Raw genomic sequence first — 13,775 nt, forward strand, 5'->3', positions numbered from 1 at the left:
GTCGTTCTTCGGACTCGGCGAGTCGAGTCGCAAGTCCCCGATCTTTCCCCTTTGAGTGATTCTGAGTGGGGACCAGTGAGTAGTAGCAGGGACTCAGTGAGTCGGAGGTTAGACTCAGTAATGGAGGGACTCGACGAGTTGTTCATACAACTCGGCGAGTCTAAGACAATCTTCTTAGATTCAAGAACAACTCGGCGAGTCGGATGCATATAGCCTGAGTTTTAGAATCGAATGGGAACTCGTCGAGTTTATGCCATACTCGACGAGTAGCAGCAAGCAGGGTTGAGAAATGAGAGTAGGGACTCGGCGAGTTGGCGGCCCAACTCGACGAGTCAGGTCAACTGTAAGTTGACTTTGACCAGAAGAGTTGACTTTGACCAGGAGAGTTGACTTTAGTTAGGGCTAAAAGAGTCATTTTACCCCAATGTAGTTATTAGTATTTGATTGAGTGTATTTGTGGAATTGTAGCCGGGGAGATACCAGAGCAGCAACAGATAGCTTCCAGAGCCATACACTCAGCAGCCAGATCACGAGGTGAGTTTCCTTTCAGTAGAAACGGGTCTAAGGCCACAATGCCGACCTGTATAGTTAGTAGTAGTTTCCAGACTTTCAGTAGGAACGGGTCTAGAGGCATCCCTACCCTATCTCATCTCTGCTTTTTTATTTTAGAACATTAAATCCTCGGTCGACTTGCAGATTCTCCAATCAAACCGGATACTGGTTTCGTGTCATTTTTTCCATCCCTACCCTAGGGTATGATAAAAAAAGATATATATAATACCATTTTTTTTTTAAATATTCAAAAACTAGAATTTCTCTAGAAACATCACCTCAATTTTTATAATTATTTCAATAAATAACTATTTTTCTTATAACTTATTGTTCTACAATTAATTATCACATAATTTTCTTTGTAAAAGTTTTTTATAATTTTCTTTCTAATCTTTATCTTTATCACGTAATATTTTAAAATTGCTTCTACAAAAATAAATGCTACGTTTCTAAACAGGGTATTTGAAATAAATTAAAGAGTAGCGTGTACGAGCTATGGTTGGGTGACCTAATCGTCCCATCGTCGATTTTGTTCTCCGATCGAAGTATCCTGCGATGAGCTGTAGTAATCTAGCAATTCTCACCGATGAAATGAAGGATTGACCAAAAGATTGGGTATATATGGCGGATAAGAGGAAGATCAAGACCGAAGCTAGCAGTAGCAGCAGTAACATCAATAATGGTAGAGGCGAAAGCGTCGTCGTCGATGTTGGTCGCCGTAGAAGCTCTTGCGGTTATTGCAAATCCGGCTCCAACACCAGTATTACTCACGGTTAGTTGGTTTATAGATTTTACTGATCGGTTGCGCGCATATGTCATGATCATGTTTATATGATTAGGTTTATATGTATGATTTCATTTGAAATAGTTCCATCTGTGATCTTCATGTTCCAGGGGACTTTGATACCTAATATTTTAGTTCTACCTAGTTAAAACTAGATTGCTCTTGTGCGATTGCTCAGGAACTTTTTCCCTCCAGGGAAGGGGTATAGAATGTGCAAAACGACTTAGAACAACAGCTAGATTAGTGCTGTATTGGGTATTCCATTCTTTGTCCATAGAGCTCAAGTTTGACTTTATCAATAAAACAAGATGCTTTCTACAATAAAGTTGATGTGAATTGTAAACTTTTCGGAAAAGATTGATAACGACATCATACTAGCATATCCGATGTAGATTTACAAGTTACCTAATCCAACATCCATGGAAGAATTGTAGGTTTGACATCGAAAATCTTACATTCCATAGCGTGATAGAGAGATTAAAGACTTTATCAAGTTAGTTTTATCTATACACTAAAAACAGATGATATATGTGATCTTAATGATTAATATAGTTGTAAAAGATATACCTACATCCCAAATCAATGAGTTTGTTGGTCAAAATTTAGAAAGTTGGAAAGTCTTCAAGTTTTGACCTTCATTGTGCACCAGAAGCCAGCCCATCAACATTATTCTTTTTTCTCCTTTTGATTCTATATGCAAGTAGCACATAAATAGACAGTTTTATGCACATTTTTCTCATGTAAATTCCATTTTCTTGATCTTGCAGGTTTATGGGCACACAGTTTGACTGTTCATGACTACCAAGGTTAGTTTGTGTACCTTAATAACCAGAAGATTTTCATGTCCTATACCTAGTATTAAGTATTAACTACTGAAATGCCTACATAACGATAGTATTACTAAATCCTCTATGGATCAACTATACCCAAACTTCTGGATTCATACTCCCAGTTTTTTTTGCTTAGAATATTTATAATATCTTTTATTCTTTTGTTAGCTCTTCTTGACAGAGGTTGGAGGAGATCTGGTTGTTTCCTCTACAAACCAGAGATGGAAAAGACATGTTGCCCCTCTTACACAATTCGTTTGAAAGCAACTGATTTTGTTCCTTCCAAAGAGCAAAGCCGTGTATCCAAACGAATGCAAAGGTGATCATACATTATAAAAATCCACTTTCTATTCCTTCTCTCGTTTTCAAACAAATTTATAACCTTCCACCAACTTAATTTCAGGTTTCTAGAAGGTTCATTAACTGTTAAGAAACCAGATGAACAAAACGAGCCATCAAGTGATGCAATCCGCGTTTCAGATGGTGATGATCATGGTAAACCAGATAACAGCATCGAGAACTATTTATCCAACGAGATCGATTCCATAGTAGACACATGCACCCAACACGGGGATTTCCCAAATGACATAATCGCCCCTAAAGCTTCCGTAAAACCCGTTGCACCATCAAAGCGCAAGTTACAAGCCGAAGAAGCACACGACCTTTTGTACTCCAGCAACATTTCTTTTCAGATATCCGCTGCTTTAAAACGAGGCAATAAGACTATCCAAAAAGACAACCAAAGCATGGACCCGAACCCGAAACTGATCGCGGAAATTTTATCAGGGCATTTAAGTAATTTAACACCACCTCTCCATTTGTCTGTGAAAGCTTGCAACGGACATATAAACTTCTATTCCACCGAGACACAACCACCAGACACAGAATCAATAACCGGAAACGGAAAGGCTTCTTCCGTTTGTAAAGACTCTTCTTCCAAGGGTATTTCTGTAAATAAACAGAGTCTTGAGATCCGTTTAAAAAGATCCGGGTTTGACCCGGAAGAATACGAGCTATACAGGAGATACCAAATTAAAGTGCATAACGACACACCGGATCACGTGACTGAAAGCTCTTACAAACGGTTTTTGGTTGACAGTCCTTTAATTTTTGTCCCCACAAGTGGTGATGTCAGTGTTCCATCTTGTGGATTTGGTTCCTTTCATCAACAGTATTTGATTAATGGGAAGCTGATTGCAGTTGGTGTGATTGATATTCTTCCTAAATGTTTATCCAGTAAGTATTTGTTTTGGGATCCGGATCTTGCCCAGTTGTCACTGGGTAAATACTCAGCACTTCAAGAAATAAATTGGGTGAGAGAGAATGAAAAGCATTGTCCTACTTTGCAGTATTATTATCTTGGATATTATATTCACTCTTGTAGCAAGATGAGATATAAAGCAGCTTATCGCCCATCTGAGCTTCTCTGTCCTCTTCGTTATCAGTAAGTTAGTTTAAAGATGATATAAAAAATAAAAACATATGAAGTTTTAATTTTTTTGTTTTGATAAACAGGTGGGTTTCTTTTGATATTGCAAAGAGGTTGCTTGATAGAAAGGCGTATGTTGTGTTGTCTGATTATGCTAACTTGCTGGATGAGGGAGATATGTCAGTTAATGATAGTAAGAAGAATGTGGTGGAAGATCAAACCCAAAGAGAAGAGGAAGAAGAAGAAAATGAGCGTTTTGGAGAAGGATCAAATGATGTTCGTATGGATGGGGATGAAGAAATGTCTGAAGTTGCTTTTGATGAGTCTGATGATGATGATGGAACGGGTAGTCTGACACCTGTAGAAATGGAAAAGGATGTGAGTAATATTGTTATTGGTTTGAAGGGAATGCATCTGAAATACAAGGTACATATTTCTAAGTTAATACTTAAAATGTTTGTTTTGATATTTGAAATTTGAAATTTGAATTGAAGGACATACGACAAGCTTTTGGAGTGAATGAAAGAAATTATCTGGAAAATCAGCTGCATAAATACGCGACAGTTGTGGGTACTGATCTGTCTGAAAGAATGATTTATTCGCTTGGTTGATGCATTTGGAAATCATCAGAAGCAAGTGAGGTTGAAATGCTTTTCACAACAAGAACTTCTACCTTCATATAATCTGTTAAAAAAAAAAAATCATGTTTGTTGTTTCATCTTTTGTGGTTTCACTAGAATATATACATACATATATATATATATATATCCTAACCACACTCAACTTACTACTCCGATCTTGGTTGCTTGGATTTTTATGAATTACTTTTTAGTGTACAAATTGTGATTCACATGGTACACATAAAATAGGGTCCCAACCAGTTTTCGTGTGGATAAAATCGTAAGAAACCTCATCTTTACTACACTTTTTCCTTCCTGTTTAATCAAATAATAAAGCATTCTATCTTGTATATTTCTTTTCCCTGGACTTTTTTTTCTTCTTCATCAAACTAATCATGTATGTTAGAGATGTAAGTTAAAAAGGTTACTAAAAGGGATTAAGGGTCTGTTTGGTAATCTTTTAATGGAGTCTATTCAGATGTCACTTCTAAATGGGGCAACAACATTCAATGCGTTTGGTAACATCTGAACAAATCAAAAGCTTTGGAAGTGCTTGTGAATGGTTAAACAATCTTTATATTGTTGTCAACCGCTTACCTTTTAAATAAGGTACCTAGTAAGAAAACAAAGAAATACACCATCACACAAGTTATGGGTGCAAGTAAAATCATCTTATAATTGTCTTTACTTATAATCGTCTTTAACTGTGAGGGTGTTTAGCTACAAGCTTCTCCAATCACAATCACCAAAATGATGATTATTTAACACAATTTTAGTGATTTCATTCTAACAAACCTCTAGAAGCTTTCCTATCTGGCCTGTATATTTGGTGTTAAAAAGAGCCATCATCAAAATAATGTGAATTTTGAAGGCTGATTGAAGTAAAAATGATGTTTTAGGTGTCCATTGTAGTTGCCCTAAGGTAGTGGAACATGCAGCCAACATGATAAAAGATAAGGCCCAAGATTGTGTATTGCATCTTTATTTGATATGCGCAAAACAATAATAGCACCTATTGGTTCCTTATTCATGATTCATATGTACTTGACATGAATAAGGGCCATGATAGTGGAATTCTAAAATGTATCATCATTTGAACGTTTTCTTATCTTAATAAAAGAGAGATAGGTTTTCCAAAAGCAATTGATCATGATGAACATTACACATGAGGAAAGAGTGGATGAAGAAATATATCCACACTAGTAAAAGGACATACATAAAGAAATATCGTCATCCGATTGTGAAGAAGCAAACCAACGCTTAACAATTTTCTTATCTTTTTAACCTTTAAACTTTCCTATTTAACCTCCTTAAACGCTTAACAATTTTCTTATCTTTTTAACCTTTAAACCGTTGATTGGTCGGATAAGAAAACGTTCCTCATGTGTAATGTTCACCCTAAGATATGTTTATAGAAATTGTGAAGAAGCAAACCAACGCTTGATACACTACTACTTTCAAGAAAACACCACTTTTCAAGGGTACTATTTCTGAAGGCGTTTCAGAATGTTCAAAGCTTTGTACGGATGTATAGTGAAAGATCTAATGAGGGAGCGCGATTTTTTCCAACAACGGCCCGATGCCAGGGGACAACTGGTTTCACCCATTTACAAAAATACACAACTACACTTCGTCAATTAGCATATGACACTCCTTCTAATGTGTTGGACTAGAGTTTTAGGATGTCCTCCAGGACTGCACTAGATAGTCTCCATTATTTTTGCAAAACTATTATTCAACTTTATGAGCCAAAATATTTACGTAAGCCTATACGCAATGAAAGCATGAAATTGCAAACTCATCATGCTAGCGTACATGGTTTTATTGGAATGTTAGGAAATTTAGATTTTCTACATTGGGCATAGGAAAATTGCCCTACCTCACACTATGGTCAATTTACCCGAGGTGATCATAGGCATCCAACGGTCATACTTGAAGCGCTGGCATCACATAATCTGTGGATTTGATATGTTTTTTTGGTTCTCCTAGTTCCCTTAACGACATTAACGTTCTTAATCGTTTACCTATCTTTCCAGTTGCATAGAACACCATATAAACATGGTTATTATCTAGTTGATGGGATCTATCATGAGTATGCGTTTTTTTTTTTTTTTTTTTTTTTTTTTTTTTTTTTTTTTTTAAAATTGTTTACGTGTCCGCATGATACTCGCTGGAAAAAAATTTCAAGAAAGCTCAAGAAAGAGCTAGGAAGGATGTCGAACGGGCTTTTGGTGCTCTTAAGAAACGTTGGTTCATATTGAAAAAACCAACATTTTTTTTCAAAAAATGCATGAACTCATGCATGCATGTTTAACACTGCATAACATGATTATCGAAGACAAAGGATGAATGATATGTGATTATGATGAGTAAGAAATCATTCTCGAGACACAAATAATAGAAATTGATGGCGACAAGTATATTGAAAAGAGAGCAGATGTTCGTTCCAATGAAACATTTCACACTCTTCATATGGACTTGGTGGAACACATTTATGAGATTCAACACATTAACCTCAATTTAAATCCCCTGGACGACGAGTTCTCAGAGGACAATTTCATGTAGTTGGTTTATGTTTTTTTTTTAATTAATTTTTATAAATGTGATGTTAGTTTTTATGTGATGCAATGTAATGAGTTATTTATTTATTTATTTATTTATTTATTTTTATTAATGATATATTTTGATTTTAATTAAAACTAAAAATTTTAATAATAAAAAAATATATTAAGTGTGGTACCACTATTTGGGTGTGGTATGAAACCACATTTTTATGATAAATGGTGATGTGACGCTTACGTGGCAGTGTAGTTTCATGAGGGAGTGTGACACCACTCCCTCTAGCCTTATATGGCTTGTAACAAGCCCCAAAGCAATAACATCAAAAGTTTAACCTCATATATTGGAATCAGGATTTAAGATTCACAAATGACATATGTTTATGTTGATAATACAATTGATGGTTATCTTATCCTATGCCTTTATATTGATGATATACTTATCATCAGTAGCCATAATAAAATGATCTCAAAAAATTATGATATGAAAGGTTTGACATGAAATTTATAGGTTTAGAACATGTAACCATTGACGTTAAGATCATAAAAACTCAAAATGGACTTGTATCAACTCAAACAAATTATAGTGGAAGGATTCTTGAGACATTCGATGCCGACTATTCTAATATAGCTAGAAAATAGAATGACACAAGCACCATCTAAGGACGTGAAGAAGTTTCATTGGTAGAATGCTCGATAATTGTTGGTAGTTTGATATGTATGATGAGTTCTTGTAACATCCCGGGTTTTCAGGTATCTTCAAATCGTTCCTTTGGTTTTAAAATATGTCATTTTTGTCCTTGGATTATAAAGATGTAGCCCTAGTGGCAAAATGGTAATTTTGGGAGCAGGAGTTGTACGGTGGGTGTACATGTGATTACGCTGGGCGTACTAATGTCCGGGTGAAACCCTAATTTTTAGGGTTTGAGGAGTATTTAAACACCTTTATGGATCATTTAGCCTCATCCTTTCAGCCTCCAAGCCTTGAGTCGTTCTCAGCAAACCCTAACCCTATAAGAGAGTGTTTTAAGCTTATAATGTTCTTTTTGTGCTTAAAGGAGAAGGAATTGCATCAAGGAGTCTAGAAGGGAAAACAAGCTTATAGATCTTGGATCCTCATCTTCTTAGGAAGCTCCAGAAGGTAAAAAGTTGCTACCTTTACGCTCGGTTTGCTTAGATCTCATCTTGGTAGCTTTATGATGTTCTTTTGTCCCCAAAAGTCTCATTTTTGTGCATGTTTGGTGTTGGACATTTTGGGCTGTCCTTTCAGACCCTAGGAAGGGTTCTAAGCCATAAAAATAAGGTCCCTTTAGCTAGTTTGGCTTCATGCTTCTTGTGGAAGTTCTTAATGGATTAAGACCATGTATTAAGGACTTTTTGGATGTCTAAAGTCATAAAGTTGGAGACTTTATGACTCTAAGGTTTATTTGGACCATGGATATGAAGTTTGGGCTTAAGTGCTTAAGCCATTAAACACTTATTGAACTTTTGGGCTCTGCGAGGGTATGCCCCGCGTAAGGGGGAGTACGCCCAACGTACTCGGTCAGCCACCCCGTCGTGGGTCAATGCGAGGTGGTGTACGCCCATCATACCGAAGGAGTACGCCTCACGTACGCCTTCTGTTGGACTTCGGATTTTAGGCTTCAAGTTTTGGGCCACCTTTTGGGATTGAATGCTTGGGCCCTTATTGGTCTATCTAAGTATGAGTGTTTTGAGACAAGTGAAGAGTTGGACCTTAGGATAAGGCCCTAAAAGGAGTTTAGGCCCAATTTAGAAAACTAGGCCAATGATGTGCCTTGTATAATTTTGGGCTTTTGGATCAAGAATTGGGTCTAGGTCTTGGCCCAATTATGGATAGGGTAAAGTGATCATTTACCTTAAGTTTGGGTCATTAGTCAAGGACGTTGATTTAGTTTTTAATGGGATGTATATTTGTTGTGATAGTTTGGGATTTTAGTGGGCCAACAGTCGGAGGTTTTCCGTGCGATTCATCAGTGTGAGGTGAGTTTTCCTCACTGTACTTTTGGGTCGAAGGCACCAAGGCCAACCCTTTGGATTGTTATCCTGGTTTATTGTGTGATTGTATGTGTAGTGATCTGTTAGATATGTATCCTGGTATATAGGATGATGCTATGTGTAGTGATTTGTTAGATCTGTATCCTGGTATATAGGATGATGCTATGTGTAGTGATCTGTTAGATATGTATCATGATATATAGGATGATGCTATGATTAGTCATCTGTTAGATCTGTATGAATGTATGTACATGCTAGCTAGTGTTTGATATGGTATATGTTGATATGTGATGGTGGGTTGGGTTGATGCGATCCTGTTTTGTGCTGAAGGCCAACAGACCCAAGGTGTCCTGGATAGATTGTAGGCCAGTGGGGCGTACCAGTCAGGCCGAAGGCCCGGAGAATGTTCCGGATAGGCTGAAGGCCCGCTGTGGCGTACCATGACAGTCATGCTGAAGGTTCTGTGAGCATACCACGTAGACTGCAGGCTGGTAGGGCATTCCAGTTAGACTGAAGGCTTTGTATACATGTTGCTTACTGTTGTTATTATGATATTGTGATGTGATGGTATTCTGGGGGAACTCACTAAGCTTTGAGCTTACATTTTTGGGTTATGTTTCAGATACCTCAGAGGATCGCGGAAAGGTGAAGGCGTGATCGTGCACCTCCTTGTGTTATGTTTTAAGATTTTGGGAAAACTCTGATATTGAACATGTTTTTAAAACTATTTTGTAAACAACGATGATTTATGAGCTGGTTTTAAAAGTTTAAACTTTTTATGAATTTTATGGATGTTACAATTGAAACAGAGGTGATGTAGCTTTTGCACCAAACAAACTAAATAAATATACTCGTGGTGAGAATTGAAAAAATATACACGAGTGTTACAATATTTAAGGTATAGTTGAACTTATAGTTTGCACTATATGATAATATCATATTATAATTGAATTGTATATTGATGCAAATGAGACATTGGATAGAAAATATTCAAGTTACTAGCAATTTTCTCTTCACACCTGGTGGTGGAGCTATGTCGTGAAAATCCTCAAAGCAACATGATCCACCATAGAACATGAGTTTATAGAGAAGAAGTTGAACTGTTATGTCAATTCTCAAAGAATATTCCAAGATAGTCTAAAACAGTCTCTACAATATATGTATAATATGATAGTCAACCGATGCATAAACAAACATAAAATGCTATGTATAATGGTAAGTCTCGACATATACATAGAATACATAATATTGTAGGATAACTAATCTCGAATGGCATTATCTCTATTGACTAAGTGAAGTCAAATGATAATATTATGGATTAGCCAACAAAAGGGTTAATTAGAGAGGCAGTTGAAAGATTATCAAGAAACATGTTGGATATAATGTAATTAGATCCCTGTGGGTGATACAAGTTAAGCATTTATCCATTTATGATAATTTAAAAATATTAAACATTATCTTTTAATGATTTCATTAGAATAACTTGAGAGAAGTAGGGATACTTTTGTTGGGAACCCTATACGTAAGTAGTTAAAACTGTTTGAAAAAAGATCATCGCACCCTCTTAACTACCTGGAACTCATCTCATGTCCTATCATGTGTGGGTAAATCAATGAACACTAACTGTATAGAATTTAGCATTATAGCCATTAGACTCCCGTTACAAGAGCTAGTTGTTGTTAGAAATATTTATAGTTTATTTATTACATTCTTTTTTCTCTTTTTTTTTTTATATATATATTTTTTTGAAAGTGGTTATCCGTTTTAATTGGTATGATTAGAAATGAAATAAAATTAAAATGATATGTTTAATATGATTGACAAAAATATATTTATGTGATTTGATATATATTATAAAAATGTAGAAATATTAACTTATAAGACCATGGGGTATGGTAACAGGTACTCCACATCATCATCAAGACTTGTTCACAATGCATTCAATATAGGTTGGGTATGGTGTTCACAAGTGAACAAGAGAGAAACAAAGTGAAGATAGAAGTAAATGGTTTTAATCGGATGTGAGAACCCATGAGTAGCTTCAAATCCACACCACCATTACACCCATGGGTTGTGTTCACTAGTGAACATCTTTTCCACATAAGATTCCTACGCATTAAATGAAGTTCATACCTCATGACCTAAGTGATGAAAATTTATTACAAAAAATGTAACTGATAAGACTTCACTGTATATTGTAAACAAAATGAAACTCAATATGTTTTTTTTGGTGAAGGCAAATCTAATATACTTCTTTTTAATTTCACCTGATTTGAACCTCTTCAAGAGAGAGGACACTAATACCGTTGGGCTAAAAACCCTTTGGTAAAAACTCATGGTTTAATATTACAAAATGTAAAAGTACACCTATAATTTTATCTTCTTTTGCCTTGATCAGGTTCACCATTTTTCTAGAAAATATGATTATTAGTATAATATTAGGCAAAATAGGTGAAATATTGCTATAGTTTCATAGATATTTGATTGGGTATATAATTTAATGAGACAAACGTCATTAAATAATACTTTTCTTGAAGAGGTTTAACCACTGAATTTTAGTTTTGTTAATTTTTATGAAATGCGGTGTTTTCCTATAACTTGGCAATTTACACCACCACTCATTAATTATTTCAAGTTATAAAATTTATATAAATATATCTATTTTTTAAAATTTGTCCACAATCATATCAATATCAATATCAATACATAAAACAAACATGGATACGATCACAACACTTGTATTATCAGCAATACTTGAAAAAACCTTGATACGAGTTACAAGAAAAGCAATCCCCAAAATGCTATTATCATTATTATAGCAAAGGGTAACAACTGTTGACTTTTTTTTACTGATAGCTTTTACTAGTCAATAAGCATCCAAATCTACAACACATACTTTAGTTTCAGATAACAAACAATCCATGATTGATTTTGAGCTACTAATCAAATCTGGACAAGATTTGTGGGGTTTCAGAATGTACATCTTTCATTATTCATCAAACATCTTCTTGATCACTTCCACCAAAATGAGCATGAACTTCATGACTAACCCAATAACTGCTTCCATCAGGACCCGATAGCTTACACCTGCAAATGCAATTGTATGATCAAATATTTTCAATGATCAGAATGACAAGGGCATAAACGTCTTTTCAATGAAAACAAACACAATGTTCTATCAATGGTTACTAACCGTTCCAGGACAGACTTCCCTTCCTTGTACTTTTGGTTCTTCTCATGTGCAGTTTCCTGAAAGTCACAGATCAAATTACAAATGGATTCTGAAACAAAAAGTGTGTGTGTGTGTGATAAGGGTTATAAAGCTTACGTATGTCCATCCAACAATGGATCCACATTTGACACAAAAAATGTCTGCAACTGTGTGAAGACCTGTCATCATCAGTCTATCTTCCTTCACACCAACAGTCACATTTACTCTGCAAAACAAGAAAATATAAGATGATGTATGTATTGTATGCTAGTTTTATTGGCAAGAAAGTAGTAGGAATTGATGAAATAAAGCTATAGTATATTGGCAAATCACTTTAGGAGCAAGGAAAACTTACACCTTATTGAAGAGATATGCCTTTCCATGCTTGCAATGAAAGGCCTGAACCAAAAGACACAGGGAAAGGATCAAGATTTATATCTTCTTGATGTAGCAATTACATGTATATTAAACAATCATCGCCAACTGATTCATGTGCAAATTCTCTCTTTCTATAACAGTAACATAACGATTCGATTCAATTTAAAGTTGATAAGCAATCTGATTGATTTTGCAAATTGAGATGTAGTTAGCTGTTTGGAATAGCGATCCACTTGAGTTGGTAAAGTTTCTTGAAACAGAAACACACAAGGGGAAGGCAAAATCAAGTAAATTAAGTCTAAATCTACGCTAGTGTTACAGAAGGTGTTTAGGTAAAATCGGAACAATAGTTTCCAGTAATTTAGACCTTCGATCAAACTACCAATTCAAACGATACATAAAGATTATTAATCAGTCAATCAATCAAGATTTTACAATCGAAATCAAAACTTCCACATCAATTATTTTATCCACGATCATCTTCAAACCACATCAAATAGATTAGATCGGAAAAATCAATCAGAAAACAACAAAATCAGTGCGAGGAAAATTAATATAAGAAGAAAAGGCTACGTACATATACATACCTTTGAAACGATATCATCGGAAAGAGCGAGATGGGTTTTGCAGTGTTTACAGGTGTAAAATTTGCCCTCTAACGTAACTTGAAACAATCGCCCCATTTCTCTCACACCGATTGATAGAATGGAAAGAAAGAAGGGAGTGAAATCGAGGAAGAATAAGGAATCAATCAACTCAAATTCCACGCAATCGAACGTACGCTTTTTTTTGTTGTTCAAAGTACTTTAGTGGACCCAGATTTTACAATTCACGGTTAATTCACGAAATGTATTTATAATGTAGGTTATTAATTGTGTAGAACGAAGGGTAAACCGCAAAAAATTTTTTTTTTTTTTTTTTTATACACAAATTCGATTTTGATTCCGTAACTTTTTTGTGTCAATTTTGATACTTCGTTTTCTAATTTATTACAATTCTGACCACTTGACCGATTAATCAGGTTACATGCTGACGTGACATGATGATGTATCAGTTTTGATGATGTGAGATGCTGACATGATATGCTGACGTGTTAAAGTTGAATGTTTTTCTCACAAAAAACACTAAATTTTCATTTTTTTTTTCGATTTTGACACTAAGTTTAATTTTTTCTTTCAACTTTGACACTATGTTTTTTTTTTGTTCCAAATTGAACATTATTTTTTTTTCCAATTTTCTTTAATGTTGATAATTTTCTATTTTAAACCGTATAAATATTTTTTTTAATACATTTAAACCGTATAAATATATTTATTTTTTCATTTAAAAACCATAGTTTTGTATAAATACATTTTTTTGTTTACACTCAAACCATATTTTTATGTATAAAAATGTAT

The 13,775-nt window shown here is 35.0% G+C and overlaps 2 protein-coding genes across 2 annotated transcripts; one reads left to right on the forward strand and one right to left on the reverse strand.

The window, feature by feature from the left end:
- The first annotated feature begins 1,005 nt into the window (after positions 1-1,005).
- On the forward strand, positions 1,006-4,565 carry LOC145028320 (arginyl-tRNA--protein transferase 2-like). Its single transcript, XM_078976995.1, has 6 exons — positions 1,006-1,324; positions 2,104-2,142; positions 2,335-2,485; positions 2,570-3,610; positions 3,682-4,021; positions 4,090-4,565. Exons 1-6 carry the CDS (start codon positions 1,174-1,176, stop codon positions 4,204-4,206), a joined length of 1,839 nt encoding a protein of 612 aa, XP_078833121.1. The 5' UTR covers positions 1,006-1,173; the 3' UTR covers positions 4,207-4,565.
- Positions 4,566-11,511: 6,946 nt separating this feature from the next.
- Positions 11,512-13,174, reverse strand: LOC145028321 (protein yippee-like). The gene is made up of 5 exons (XM_078976996.1): positions 12,966-13,174; positions 12,356-12,399; positions 12,118-12,226; positions 11,983-12,038; positions 11,512-11,876 (listed from the first exon to the last, which is right to left on the reverse strand). Exons 1-5 carry the CDS (start codon positions 13,059-13,061, stop codon positions 11,786-11,788), a joined length of 396 nt encoding a protein of 131 aa, XP_078833122.1. The 5' UTR covers positions 13,062-13,174; the 3' UTR covers positions 11,512-11,785.
- Positions 13,175-13,775: the final 601 nt, after the last annotated feature.

Source organism: Lactuca saligna, chromosome 2 (genome assembly GCF_052625555.1).
Source record: "Lactuca saligna cultivar CGN05327 chromosome 2, ASM5262555v1, whole genome shotgun sequence".
NCBI lineage: Eukaryota > Viridiplantae > Streptophyta > Magnoliopsida > Asterales > Asteraceae > Lactuca > Lactuca saligna.

Bases quoted from the DNA above. Each gene is read 5' to 3' on its own strand.
- LOC145028320 (XM_078976995.1), top strand. From the start codon at position 1,174: ATGGCGGATAAGAGGAAGATCAAGACCGAAGCTAGCAGTAGCAGCAGT. The intron at 2,486-2,569 runs GTGATCATACAT...ACTTAATTTCAG, and splicing joins GTATCCAAACGAATGCAAAG to GTTTCTAGAAGGTTCATTAA. The intron at 3,611-3,681 runs GTAAGTTAGTTT...TTTGATAAACAG, and splicing joins CTCTGTCCTCTTCGTTATCA to GTGGGTTTCTTTTGATATTG.
- LOC145028321 (XM_078976996.1), bottom strand. From the start codon at position 13,061: ATGGGGCGATTGTTTCAAGTTACGTTAGAGGGCAAATTTTACACCTGT. The intron at 12,400-12,965 runs GTATGTATATGT...CTTTTGGTTCAG, and splicing joins CCGATGATATCGTTTCAAAG to GCCTTTCATTGCAAGCATGG. The intron at 12,227-12,355 runs GTAAGTTTTCCT...CTTGTTTTGCAG, and splicing joins GCATATCTCTTCAATAAGGT to AGTAAATGTGACTGTTGGTG.